At 38.7% G+C, this 14,529-nt stretch overlaps 1 protein-coding gene across 1 annotated transcript in view; it reads left to right on the top strand.

Annotated features, from left to right (window-relative positions):
* LOC103697029 (mitogen-activated protein kinase kinase kinase 1-like) overlaps positions 1-8,252 on the top strand; it is a 72,685-nt gene extending 64,433 nt beyond the window's left edge. The window contains exon 4 of the mRNA XM_039127367.2: positions 7,771-8,252. Within this exon, the coding sequence (XP_038983295.1) occupies positions 7,771-7,986 (216 nt within the window). The 3' untranslated portion in view covers positions 7,987-8,252. The remainder of the gene's footprint in view (positions 1-7,770) is intronic.
* The last annotated feature ends 6,277 nt before the right edge of the window (positions 8,253-14,529 follow it).

Genomic DNA, 14,529 nt, shown 5'->3' with positions numbered 1-14,529 from the left:
CTACCTTACTGCTAGTAGACCAGACATCGTGTTTAGTGTAGGAATATGTGCTAGATACCAATCAGATCCTAAGGAGTCACATTTAAGTGTTGTTAAAAGAATCCTTAGATATTTAAGCGGAACTACGAACATAGGATTATGGTACTCAAGAGACTCCTGTCTAGATTTGCTTGCATACTCAGATGCTGATTTTGCTGGATGCAAATTAGATAGGAAGAGCACTAGTGGAACATGTCAATTCTTAGGAAATAACTTAGTATTATAGTTTAGCAAAAAGCAGAATTCAGTGGCACTGTCAACAGCTGAAGCTGAATATATAGCTGCTGGCAGTTATTGTGCTCAAGTACTATGGCTTAAGCAACAACTAGAGGACTATGGAGTTAAGCTAGATAACATTCCTATTAAGTGTGATAATACTAGTGCCATCAACCTCACTAAAACTCCGGTTCAGCATTCTAAAGCCAAACACATAGAAATAAGATATCATTTTATTAGGGATCATGTGCAAAATGGAAACATATGTATTGAGCATATATGCACTGAAAAATAATTAGCCGACATATTCACAAAACCCTTGAGTGAAGATAGATTCTGCACGCTAAGGAGGGAATTAGGCATATGTGATCCTTTTTATTGAAGAGACATAAAAGGGAGCAAGCAGTCTCATGATACATTCCTCCCATTTCTAAAAACCGATGAAACATGAGTCAAACTTGTCATCTATAGATTTCCAACTCATGTATCATTGTCCCAGAAAGAATTCATAAGGATTGGAAGCAAGAAAAATTTTTAGAAGCAAAAAGGAAGTGAAAAAAAAAAATTCTGAACTTGGGTCGACCCAACGTTGAGTCGACCCAAGAAAATTCTTGAGTCGACCCAACGTCGGGACCCCACTGTTAAAAGGGGGACCCGAGAGCTTTTTTTAGGGCACTGTTTGCCCTTGTCCTCTTCTGAAAACTCTATTCCCCACACTCCAAACTCCTCCAATCAACTCCAAACGCTAGATTACTTCAAGATCTTGGAGAAATGGGACCCAAAAGAGCCGTAGCCAAGAGATCCGGGAGAGTCTCACGGATCCAATGTGAGGAAAGAGAAGCTACGGAGCCATCTACAGTGTCTCCACAACGTGAGGCACGTGCAGAGCCACCTCCTCCTCCTTCCCCCTTAGTACAACTTGCAAGGTTTGCGGGGAGACCGGTTACAACGGGGAGAAGGATCCATTCCGAGTTCTTTGATCAAGAAGGGTTCCGTTTGAGGGAATGGATCCAAAGGCAAGGTTGGGAGTATCTTTGCTCCCTAGATGTGATGATCTATCCTGGACTAGTTCGGGAGTTCTATGCCTTCCTCAAAACTGGGATGGGAGGGCTCATTTCGGAAGTTCGAGGAGTTAGGGTTCGAGTTTCCGAGGAGAGTTTGAGTGAGTTGCTTCATCTCCCCTGCGAAGGAGCCACTCCAGAAAAGCCTGAAAACAAGATGAGAGCCCTGCAGTTGATAATGGAGAATGAAGACTTCGACTTTTCGGAGAAGGTAATAGCAAGCTTTCTTTCTGCAGAAATGAGGTTATTGCTCAGCATCATAAATAGGATTTTATTTCCGAAGAGCGGGAGATTCGATCTCATCACAGAGCGAGATCTAGTAGTGATGGAGCATATTATTCAGGGTATTCCCTTGAATCTCCCGGCCATGATCCTGAGGCAGATGAGGAAGGTGATCTGCAACTCCAGAGTATCCCTGCCTTATGGTATGATACTCACCTTGATCTTCCGACAGCACGACATATCTGTCGAGGGGGAGATCTCCAGGCAGCTACTTCATACTGATACATACACTGCACGATCACTTATACGCATGGGCTATGAGAAAGTGAACGGGCAGTGGGTTCATACTGGAGCAGGGATTCAGGGTGATGCACCAGAGGGTGATGCACCAGATATTGGAGACCCTATCCCTGAGGATGAGGAGCATATGGATCATCCTACTGCACCTTCAAAGGCTGGACCATCGTCATCTGTTCCTGCGGGAGATACAGATGAGTTCTGGAGTAGGATGACAGAGCTTATGTCAGCTCAGGCGAGGACTATCACTGATGGGCTGACGAGCAGATTAGACATCATGTCTGCTGAGATCAGTGATCTGAGGGAGCAGATAAGAGCTCTACGGAGAGAGAGACTCATGGACCATCTGTGCCACAGGCTGCTGAGTCAGAGATTTCGGCACAGAGTCATCCAGCTCATCGTGCTCCACGCCAGACTCAGTCTCATCAGGCTCGACCTCCCCTCGCCTCGTACACTAGGAGGATGAGGACTAGATCCCAGCCATTAGATACTCCCTAGGCTGATATTAGTATTTCTATTTAGAGCCTAGGATAGGTATCTAATTCTCATATGTATTTTGTGTTTATCATGTATTTTGAACTTTGATTGAGGAACATTGTATTTGTTTTTGTTTTTGGCATTATTGTACTAAAATGTTCCTATTTTGATCAATGAAGTTTGAATGTTTGTTACTTATTGTATCTATTCCCATACACCTATTTGATGATAACAAAAAGGGGGAGAAGTAAAGAAAGAGAAATAAGTTGTGTAAGAAAAGAGAAATAAGTTGTAAAACAAATTGAAAATTATAATGGGAAAGCATATACATTTAAGGGGGAGCAATTTGTAACAATGAAAATGATCAAATCTAAAATTTCTATTGAATTTCAGAATTTGGCACATAGAATTTCAGAATTTGGCACGCATCTTTCACACCTCGATACATAACCTGAAACTCATGCTTTATCTCAAATTTTTGGAGTTTCATCTTTAATAAAATATAAATGAAAGGGGGAGCAATTCAAAAAGTCAAATTGGAAACATTTGAATGATATAGGGGGAGACTTCACTCTCATATTTGAAAAGCTGAAATTCAGCAACTTGAGCCCTTTTAAAAACTGATTTTAAGATAAGTATCAATAGGCTCATACTCTATATTTTGTAATCATCAAAAAGGGGAAGATTGAGGATGATAGTGTTATTTTGATGATTAACAAGCAATAATCAAGAGTATGCTACAAGTTAATTCGATACTTCATTTATAAGTCTGTTACTCTCAGTATATTTGTATAAATGCATTTCATTGTTTACTTGGATGAATCTAACCTTGAGTTGCAGCAAAGTATGGATTGAGTCGACCCCAAGGTTGATTGGGTCGACCCCGGCACATCAAGAAAGCATTTGGCACACTTCTGCAAAAATGGCACAGATGAACAGTAAGTTGGGTCGACCCAAGGAAAGCATGAGTCGACCCAAACTTCAAGCTTCTCAACAACTCAGAAAATGGTTCTCTGGAAATACTGAGAGGGTCGACCCAAGATGAAGTTGAGTCGACCCAAGCTTGAGTCGACCCAAACCCTGAGAGGGTCGACCCAAAGGCAAGACAGAACAGATGATAGAAAAGGTTCTCTGGAAACCCTGAGAGGGTCGACCCAAGAAGAAGTTGAGTCGACCCAACTGAACCTTGAGTCGACCCAAAGAAATGTTGGGTCGACCCAAGTGAAGGAAGGCTGAATTGCAAGTTTCTGTGGTTCTGAGAGGGTCGACCCAAGAAAAGGTTGAGTCGACCCAAGTGAAAGTTGGGTCGACCCAAGGACAGGTTGAGCCGACCCAAACACGGGCAGAAGCATAACGGCTAGTTCTGCAGAAGTACTTTTTGTCCTTCCAACAGTGAGTAACGGCTAGTTTTTGAATTCTAACCATTGGGGCTTGTCCAATGGATGAAGAAAACTATTTAAAGTGGCACTATTCATCAGAGAGAACATCCTTTCCAAAGAATATCAAAGTGTACACAAGAAAGAGAAAGTGCCCTAATCTTCTTCATCCAAGTGCTTCATTCAAGAGTCAAAAGAAAGTGGTTGAGCAGATTCAAAGAGTCATTAAGAGCTCCATCCACCCTTGAAGAGTGAAGCATCCTTGACAAATAAGAGAGAAGTCACATAAAGCGATAACTATTCTCTAAACTCTTCTTTGTAGATTATATTGTTATATTTGCTCATCTAGGAGCTTAAATCTTCTTTCTTTGTTTATTAAACTCCTTGTAAAGGTTAGTTGGTTAGCCCGCAAAACCAACGGAATAGGTTGATTGGTGAACCCGTAAAACCAATTGTAAAGGTTCGTTGGTGAGCCCGTAAAACCAACATAGGTTCGTTGGTGAGCCCGTAAAACCAACATAGGTTTTTGGTGAACCCGAAAAACCAAAGTGTAAAGGTTTTCAGATTGTGAGCCCGGAAAACAATCCAACTGTAATCCGCGGGATTATAGTGAATTCCCAAGGGGTCGCTTGGAGAGTGGACGTAGGTGCTAAGAAGAGCACCGAACCACTATACTTCTTGTTGTTTGTATTGTGATTTGTTTATTTTACTAACTCATCAATTAACATAAGTAAGATAGTTAAAATTAAGAGAAACCAATTCACCCCCCCCCCCTCTTGGCTTGTCACCTTGGGCAACAGGAAGGAAGAGAGAGGGAGGCGGAGGCCAGCCGGCGAGCTGCATGGAGGAGACTCCTCTGGGCGCCATGATCGGGTCTCTTGTTTCGTTAGAAATAGGGGTCCGGCCAATTTTTTAATTTTGTAATATTTAAGTGAAGTTGGCAAATCACTTGTCGACTTTACTTAAAAGTTGTAAAAGTAAAAAAACGGTTGGACCCTTGTTTCGAACGAAACAGGAGATCTGGTTGCGGAGCCCTTCTCCATCTCCTCCACCCGAGTCGCCGACCTCCGCTGGCCCTCCGCCGCCCTCCTCTCTCCCTCCCTCTCTGCCCCTTCTCTCTTTTTGTCTCTCCCGCTCACCCTCTACCCTGCCTCTACTATATCGGTACAGGCCCGGCACGGCACTGCGCAGGCCCGTACCGACCTGTGCCGCTGAACAACCGGTTCGGGGCCCAGTATCTGCACAGTAGACACTAGTTATAGTCGATGTCAAAAAGTACCTAGATTCATATTATCATTGTTTGCCATAGGTACCCTCTCACCAAAACTATAGGAGCCCTCTCTAAAAGTTTGTCTGTAAAACACATATGATATATGATGTCGATGATTTGCTTGAATTGACAAAATAATGATCTCGCATCCTCTTAACTTCGGACATTTGGTAGCAATGATCGAATTAGGCTCTATATTGTAAATGGCATGGTGCAGGGAGGCCAATTATTCCTCATCCATATCTATTCTTGGAACATTGTATTGGAACTTTGGGTTGAGATGGTATGCTGCCAAGATATGTAATTAATTTAATTAAGAAATAAATGATTGTATTTAAATTTTATTTTATAAAAATAAACGAGTATTGAGGATTGCATTTGGATTACTGCTAAATAGAACTTCTTGCTCATCTACTAATCAAACCTTTGCTCCAATAAGTCAATATACACTACCTGATCTTTAGACTTGGCATTCATCATCATATGATATAAGAAACCCATTTGACGATACCTCTCACCATCCACGGCTCTGAGTACATAATAGAGTGTTGTGATTGCCTCGACTATTCCCTTGACCTACTTCTAGAACTGCTAATTTGTCAGTAAGGCCTCAACATGACTACCTTCCATGCCACTCTATTCTCCTGCGGCCCAGCACTATGAACATCTGATGTAGGCTTTCCTTTTTTATAGGGCTATCGAGTGCAATATAGTGCATGCATCTTGCCAACATTCATTAGCATCAAATCTATGCAATGAGCAGCATGTGGGCTTGAACGAAAATGGATCTTTTGAAATCATATTGAATATTTGACAATATATTCCATACCTTGCTAAAAAACCGATTTTTGTATACTAACCACACATTGTCTAACCAAATCAAGTTCTCTCTCAATACATTCCTCAAAAAAAAATCCGATTTGTGCTGATTATTCTCCTAACTAACGAAGAGATCTTGGTGGAATTGCCACATATGAAACTGAGCACAATTTTGCAAATAAATACCCCTCTTGTTTCTCGAGAAGAGATGGGAAACATGCTCAATGTCATTTGACTGAATAGTTGCCTTAGCTCGTTGTTGTTTGAAGAAAACCTCCCCTTCAATTGGTCCTTTTTCACAAAAAGCAGACATGAGATAACAGAAAATATATGGCCTCCTAATCATTAAAATATCCTCGTGATCTTGTACAATGATCTATTATTCATAACCATCTACACAACATGGTGCTCTCTTATCCAATTTGAGGATGTATTGGGCATCGTGTAGTTTATTAGAAGCATCAATTGACTTATGGAAGAATAGCTTCTTATCACAATATGTCAAGAAATTAATGGTGAAAGCATGCTAGTTCCCATCCAACAATCACATGTCAAAATCACACCATAGGTGTCCTACTTGCTCTAGTAGGAGGTTGTCTATCTCTTTATCTCTTTGTTACTATCAAGTACTTTTCCTTATATGTCTTCTGTCCAGGAGGTTCTATGTCTGGTCAGTTCTTTGGATGGAGCTGATATAGACCGATCATGGTATGCCGTACTGGTCCGAACTGGATGGTACAGAGTGTACCATACCATACTGGTTCGGTATCGGTACCTGGTACAGGTGACGTACTAACACTCGGTACGTCAAAAAGTTTCGTACCGTACTGTACCGTACCAATACTGTGCTAGTGTGGCACTGGTACGGGGTCTGGTATCGAGACGACGAACCTTGAGATCGATAGTAAATGTTGTTTGTGGCTTTTGGAGGGATGTGGTTGAAGTGGAACTAGGAAGTTATAGCTCACCGCATATCCTTTTTCTTATTCTTAATAAGTGCAGAATCAATCCTTTGCTACTTCTAATCTTTGTTGTGAAGGGAATGTAGATCTGGGTCATGAACGATGGCTCTTGTTGGTATATCTCTAGGCTTCCTTCCCTTCATGCTAGTAAAGACCTCAAACATGGAGGCTATCTAACTGCTACCTTTATCAATAGTCTCTCCGACTGACCGGTTCCTCTCGGAGCATAGATCTCCCCAGGCGGATTTGGGACCAGAATCCATCTCATACTGTGAGGGCCCAAAGTGAGTCTTATGCCTAGCAACCTCGTTCTAATACTAGTCATGCAGACTGTTCTGTATGGCAGCTGAACTCTGAGCTGCCTCTATGTCATCTAGATCCAACATCTCCTTGTCCTCTAAACCCCTCCAGTGATATGAAGGTGGTTTACTTTCCTGATGCTTAATCTCGACATCGACACTTTTTTTTCTTGCTCTCCCTAAAATTGGCAGAGTGCTTCTTCATCAATTGCCAAGTCTCTTAATATATTTCTTACAAGTAGGCATGTTAGGGTAATCATTGGCAAATGTTGCTTCAATTTTATCATGCCTTCTCCCTCTACCTTGTGTTGCATTGATTGCACCTCTAATGGTGTTGGCTTGAAAACATCATACGTTGATGCTAACCTGTCAGTCTCCTTCCTTCTTGGATCCCTTTCTGCAAGTTAAATCAACACACGTCATAAATTGCATCTATCATCACCATAAATTATGTAAAGTAAATCTGCACTTTTTTAAAAAAATAAACAAAATTTTATATTTTAGAAAAAATATTTACTTATAATTTAACTTCTCTTAAAATATGTGATAATTGATAATATTATGTAAAAGCTATGCTCATTATCCTAGAAAATATACCTTGATTACCAACATTGACTTCAAATTTCATGCGGCTTTCATTTTTTCTCTTATATTGCTTGAGAGGATGGAACAGCTATTTCAGCATATAAGAGAATGTTGGTTCTAGTAATTCTAGTCCTATATTATTGGCAGACCCAAGCTTTTTTCAGAATTGGTCGCGGTGAACCACCACCTATTCCTGGCTCTCTGTCAAAAGAGGCTTGTGATTTCATCCACCAATGTGTACAGCAAAATCCAGATGATCGGCCCTCTGCTGCTCAGCTATTGAAGCACCCATTCGTGAGTAGATTACTTCCAGCATCTGCTAGCTCTGGTCAACCTTCTGATATTATTGGAAGAGGAAGCTAGACATCTTTCATCAAGAATTAGAAGGTAAAGCATTGTATTTTTAATCTTTTCTTTTGTTTTCAATAAGATTATCATCTATTACAGAAACAAAAAAGTAAAATGGAGGATCATGGAAGGATAAAGTGCTTCACAGTGCAGCATTTGCCTTCTTGTTTGACTTGTTATAGAAGAAATGCATGGTTAGATATGTCCATGTTCATCTTGCAGATTTCATATAATTTTGCTTTCAAAAATATAATTTGAAAACATTTCTGAGGTATGTTTCAGCAGAACGTCCTCTAATATTTCATGCCTGGAGTGGTGGTTTGCCTGGGTCTCTGTTGTTTTCATCTGAGATTCAAAATAACATCTCATGCAGCAACAAACCATGTTGGATTTTGCCTTCAGCAGCACCACATTTCATTTTTGTTGCTAAGTGTTGGTAAAAGCTAATTATGCTGAATTGAGGCAAAAGCCCCATCTATTTAGTTGCTTACTGAAAAGTGTTCCGCGCAAAGATCACTTCAGTGAGATGAATGTATGTATATGTGTAGCTTTACTTCTGCACAATCAGCATATAGACGTTCTTATGATTAAGATGGAGATGCAGAGTCCTGCTCAGCCATGCTGAGGAGGATAGAGAAGTTTCATTACTGCCTTGTTAGACTGAACTGGTGAACGGTGAGCAGACTGTTGTTATCAATGGTGTAAATGATACCTGCCTAATTGGGCTGCATTTAGAATGTGACTTATATATGAAATGTCATGGTTCTAGCTTTTGAATTTGATTCCTTCATGGTTATAAGCTTGTCGGACAGTTTTGATAGTTCAATTCGTAGGCTATGGTGGGCTATACAACCGGGCACACAAAGCCGCCAGGTCGAAGCGCACCAGACTGCCTTCAGCACCTAATTACCAGGTTTCTCTATATTGGTTGCCCAAATTTCAAGCAATATTTATGTGGACAAAATGATAGATGCTGGAGGAAATATTAGAAGAGTGTATTAAAGAAGTAAGGTTACATGTTGGAAGAATTGAATGAAATTATCTTCTTTAATGAGATCCTCTTCCTCTTCTTCCTTATTTTATTTTCTTTTACTCCTGAAACAAGTCTTCACTCCTGTGAGGCATATTGACGTCATTTAAAATTCAAAAAAAAAATGATATAAATAATGGGGCTTAAATTGGAAAAGATCACGACAGAGAAGAAATCAGATGTGGAAATCTTGGCAGGCTTATCATGTTTGGCTTAGATTTTGAAATTTATATTTTATCTTTTTTATCTTTGAAGATTTTACTGAAGCCACGCATCTTGTTTGTTTTGAAAGAAAGGTACCATTTACTTTTAGGAGCCTATTTAAACGAGTGGGCTGAAAATTCTATAAGATTGAGCTGGATTAGTACTCTAGCAAAATTACAGAATTACAGGCAGGGTGGGGCAAATAAATTTCAGCAGATTTTTTTTTTCCCTCCGAGATTCAGGCCGCCCACAGGTTCTAATTGATTTTTTTCTTCTTTTTTTTCATGGAATGTGCTTCTGATTGATCCAATGTTTTTTAAAGGCATACTTTAGTACAAAATTATTATAGTATGCACTTCCATTACAAGATATACAAAAAGCGGTTAGTACGCCAACCCGGTGTTATCAGGTAACCAGCTCTGTCAGCTTGCAGTTTGGCCCAGAAAACTTGAGCTTGGGTTGAAAAAATTAGAGCCTAGTTAATTCTTATGGGGATAGATTGTAAACATATGTCGGTGCAAATGGGTCGGATCTTGGGTGATTCGGATTCAATCCGATTTTTTGTTCGGATCTTAATTTTGGACCTAGATCCGATTCGGTTGAAGATTGGATCGGGTCCGAGTCGGTCCGGATCCAATTTTTTTATGCTTTTGGGAAAGGATTTGGGCAAATCTAATTTGGTCATATCATAATTATGAGGGGCTGGGTGACCCGTGACTTGAAAGACTTGCAATTGACCTCCGGTCAGAACAGATGACCCATGACTGCTAACTAAGTCGGTCTACAAGCCAAATTTCATATCACACTATTTTTTGTCCATATGACTGATTGGACGGAACTTGGTGTCTCCCAGCTCCCCTCTCACGAGGACAAATAAAATCCCAGACCGTCTTCCAAAATCCAATTCCATTGCAGAAAACTGGCACATGACCCATATTCAGTTCAGTGTTCCCTCACTTCCTCCCTGCAAAAGTTAAAAAAAACAGAAGCCAAAAAATAAAAGGAAAAAAAAAAAAGCCAGCTACCGAGACACCAGAGGTATCAACAGTGTAATAGATCGAGAGAGAATCCTGATGGACCAATAGTGCTATGACCCACACAAAAAAAAAACTCCCTTTTGCTCCCCCCCCCTCTCTCTCTCTTCGGGTCCATTCGGGTCGAGTCGGATCCATTAGGTAAACCCAGACCCGACTCAGAAAATGATTTGGATCCAACTTTAAGATCCGACCCGGACCCGCGGGTCCTAAAATTCGGATTGGGTCGGGTCTACGCGGGTCGGGTCGGGTCTCGGTTCGACCCGACCCATTTGCAGCCTTACATATGTGATATAAGATTTAGCTAGATATTTAAGGACCAATTTAAAATGATCAATCAACAAAAAGTTTGGTTAGTTACAAGGTTTTTATTGGTAAGCACTTCCAATACAAGATATGCCAAAAAAAACTCCCGCTAGTATTGGCTTATCATATCCCAATAAAATCCAGCTGATACAATAGACTGACATTTTTAATTATTTTTCCACTTTCCTAAACAGACTTTCTTCAATAAATTTATTGGCTTATCATATCCCAATAAATTGCTCTTCAATAATTTTTCAAGCTATAAAACTTCCAAATTAAGTTGGAGAAAGTATGGATTAAGGAGATTAAGTGGATGAGGTAAAATGAAAGAAATATAAGCCAATTATCACTTCTAGAGCTTCAACTTGAGCATCAATTTGAGAAGTGACTATTCAAATCCTCCACCCACTTCAAAGAGAACTTCCAAAAATCTATTAAGGGTGTGCTTCAACTTTCAATTATTTAGTTCCACCATAAGTTAAGAGCAAGCAAGAAAAGAAAAATAGAAAAGGGCTAAATTTCATTCACGTCAAGATTCCAACATTTGGAGCATTTAAACTCGAGCTGCAATGACATTTATTCAAACTTTGTAGAACCTATATTATATTTATTTATCGTTCTTTCTTTTATGCATGAGATTAAAAAATCTCTCTTCTTCTTTACAATTGGATCCATCCTCTCTTTCCTCCTCCTGAAGGAAAGGGGAAGCAAACCGATTCAAAAGCGCCAGACGAATGGCAGTGGGTCGTTAAAAACAGATGGAGCCTTGGAAAGGAAAGAAGGCTCTGGAAGAATAGCGTTGAGAATAATTTGAGATCCGTATGTGTGATCCAATGGTTGATTTGCAAGAAGGAAGGGGAATCCTTCTTTCGTGCGAAATATACAATCCATGCCTTATATTTCCTGCCAAATATATTTTTGTCTTAAACTATGGGACTGGTAGCTTCAAATAATATATGGTCAACATCCTTTTTCACTCTCTCCACTTCAAAATAATTTTTCCTACAAAATCTAGAAAGAAGTTAGTATTCCAAAAATAAAAAAAATAGAGTGAGCAATTCACTTACCATGTTTTCTTACCATATGAGGATGAAATAATACGTAAAATTCCTATGAGCATTTGACTACCTGAGGACCACACGTTCAAATATTTCATTTATAAAAGATATTTTAAAGTTGAGTACTTATCATGTATCTTGAAATTTGTAGAGTGTTTCAGCTATCGTGATATCAAGTCTGGGTGGGTGCAAAATTCCTTTCGAACTTGGCAACTTATGTGGATGCAGAGAGTCTAAATAAAATTATTTCTTTGAAAATTTTGCGCTCACGTATTGCTAACACATCTAAACTTTGTAAAAAAGAAAATAAATGTAGAAGAACATTTGAATTACATGGTTTTCCAATCAAATACCACTTTGTGTATATTCAAGGAGTGATGCCTTGCATCTAAAATATGGTTCCTTAGTCCTTCATGGTGAAGATCGTTGCAAGAAAAGCCTTATCATTCAACTGGATGTGCATGTACAGATAAAACAGAAAAGGTTAGGCCTTTTTGTTAACATCTTGCGCTATTCCAAAAGGTTGAAAAAACCTAGTATTCAAAGGGAAGCTCAGGGCCCCTTTAGTTTTTTGAATGACTTCATCAACTCTCAAGAATAAATAAAGTGACCCAACAAAATATTTCGGTTGTCAATTGGAAGCCACCTACCAACATCTTTTCAAAGGTAAACATTGAAGGTTTTATATTCAAAAAGGAGGCATTTTCACACACGAGGGTTGTCATTTGAAATTAGAAGGGCGAGTTCATTGCTTGCATGTCTAAAAGACTGGAAATTCTGGGCTCTGCCGGGCATATTGAAGCACTAGCTGCTAAAGAGGACCTCCAATTTGAACAAGATTTAGGAATCTCTGATATTGTGCTGAAAGGGGATGCACAGGAAATCTTGAATGCAATTGCAAACAATGGAGCTGATTTTTTTGGTGTGAGCCATCACAATAGATAGAATAACCTTCACAAGCTAGAATAACCTTTGACTTCCTTCACTTCTTCCATCAGGTATAGTAATGAAATCATATGCAGGTTACAAAAGATTGTGATAATAGCCAGCAAATCTTAACTTTTCTAAGTGTTGGCTTTATGACTACATATAAGTTTAAGAATGTCTAATAACTGGTTCTCATCTTGAAGCACCTTCACAGGCTGCAATTAATTACTTGGGCAATGCAAATTATGCACCTTAGGCAAAACAGGAGCTATATAAAACATAAAACATAGAAGAGTAAATGTTAAGCAAGAAATATACATAATCAGTTATGTATATTAGTTCCCATAAACCTTATCAAAATTCTCTAAATCTTGATAGGCCTATTATTGTATAATATGAGAAGTAGAAGAAGAAAGAAACATTGAAACGTCATATTTGGGATGGCAGGCTCGTCTCTCTTTCTACCATCATTCTAAAACTTCCTAAGTACTTCAGCCCTTAAGAACTCATCTAGTACAGAAATTTGATAGCCTAGAAAGCATTCACTGAAAATTATGACAAGAAACTCAATCCTCTTTCTCCTTGATACACCTTTTTTCCTTTGAGCCTTATCTAAACTATTTTCCCCCTACCACTTATTGTGGCAATTAAATTAGCATTTTAACATCTGCCTTAACTATTGCCTCAAATGTATTTCTGCTGATGAACTGATAAATCATACTATCACGCCCCCGACCCGAGATCACGAACCGGGGGTCCACACCAACCGCCGCACACCTATTGGAAACTCTTCCCATGAGCATGCAAGGCATCTTAACTAAATATCTCAAATATATAAAATAATTTAACTAAATAAAAATGTAATCTTATTTCATTAACTAACTCAAATTATAAAGTCCCACAGTTCTAAATATGCAGCGAAACAATAAATTTAGCAAAATGCAAAATTTAGTTCTTTACATAACAAAACATTGCAATGTCTAATGATCATAATAAATGTCCAAGATGACAGTTCAACCTAAATAAATTCTAATTCAAAAATAGCTTAGGCTACTATCCTTCTAGTCGCTCTTCTATTTTGTAAAATTCCGGATCGAGCTAATTTTTCGGATCTGTAAAAATAGTAAGAAATCGTATAATGAGCTAGACAGCTCAGTAAGTAATAAATACTTTAACTAGACAATTCATATAATAACATAAAATATAAATACAATTTATGACGAATCAGCATAATGACATAATCAATTTCTTTTCAAACACAAGTCTACTGAAATTTGTATCTTTCAAATATCCATATATATAATCATAAATCCGATTTGAAACAATCACATTCAACTCAACAGCTTTTAACTACGACCACACTTATACCTTATGGAGGGGCTAAAAATAGAACCGCACTTATACTCGGCAGAGTCGGCCAAAATACCACACTTATATCCTATGGAGTGGGTCAGAATACCGTACTTATACCTTACGGAGTGGGCCAGAATACCACACTTATACCCTATGGTGGGGTCAGAATTGCCAATGCATAATCCCTAATTGGCAGGATCTAGAACATAGTCAGGCGGAGAGTTCCAAATCTGATGCACATCAAAATATTTTTTGTAACATAATAGATATATTATAATCTGATCTAAATATGCATATACGATGTAAGGACAGTAAATATAACAATAGTCCGAAAAATATTATTCTAATTCACATATCTATTTTTTCATTCAAATCATCATCTTGTAAAATTCATAAATCACATATGAATTCATTAACAATTTATTCGATGCAAAAATAATATTATATAAATGAAAACTCTAGAAAAGATAGTTCATTACTTACGTTGAACGCGATACACCATAAATCTAATTAATCTCATAAATTCCTCGCAGAACCTAATATCCAAAAATCATATTCTTCTTTTAAAATTCATCACAATATATAAAAAACTTAAATTTTAATGTTCCCCTATGGCTGACCCTGCAGAAGTGCCTAGTACCTCGAG

Source organism: Phoenix dactylifera, chromosome 7 (genome assembly GCF_051530095.1).
Source record: "Phoenix dactylifera cultivar Ajwa chromosome 7, Ajwa_hap1_PhDact_Kaust_v1.1, whole genome shotgun sequence".
Lineage (NCBI taxonomy): Eukaryota > Viridiplantae > Streptophyta > Magnoliopsida > Arecales > Arecaceae > Phoenix > Phoenix dactylifera.
The sequence above is the reverse complement of the archived record's forward strand: the minus strand, read 5'-3'. Positions and strand labels throughout refer to the sequence as shown.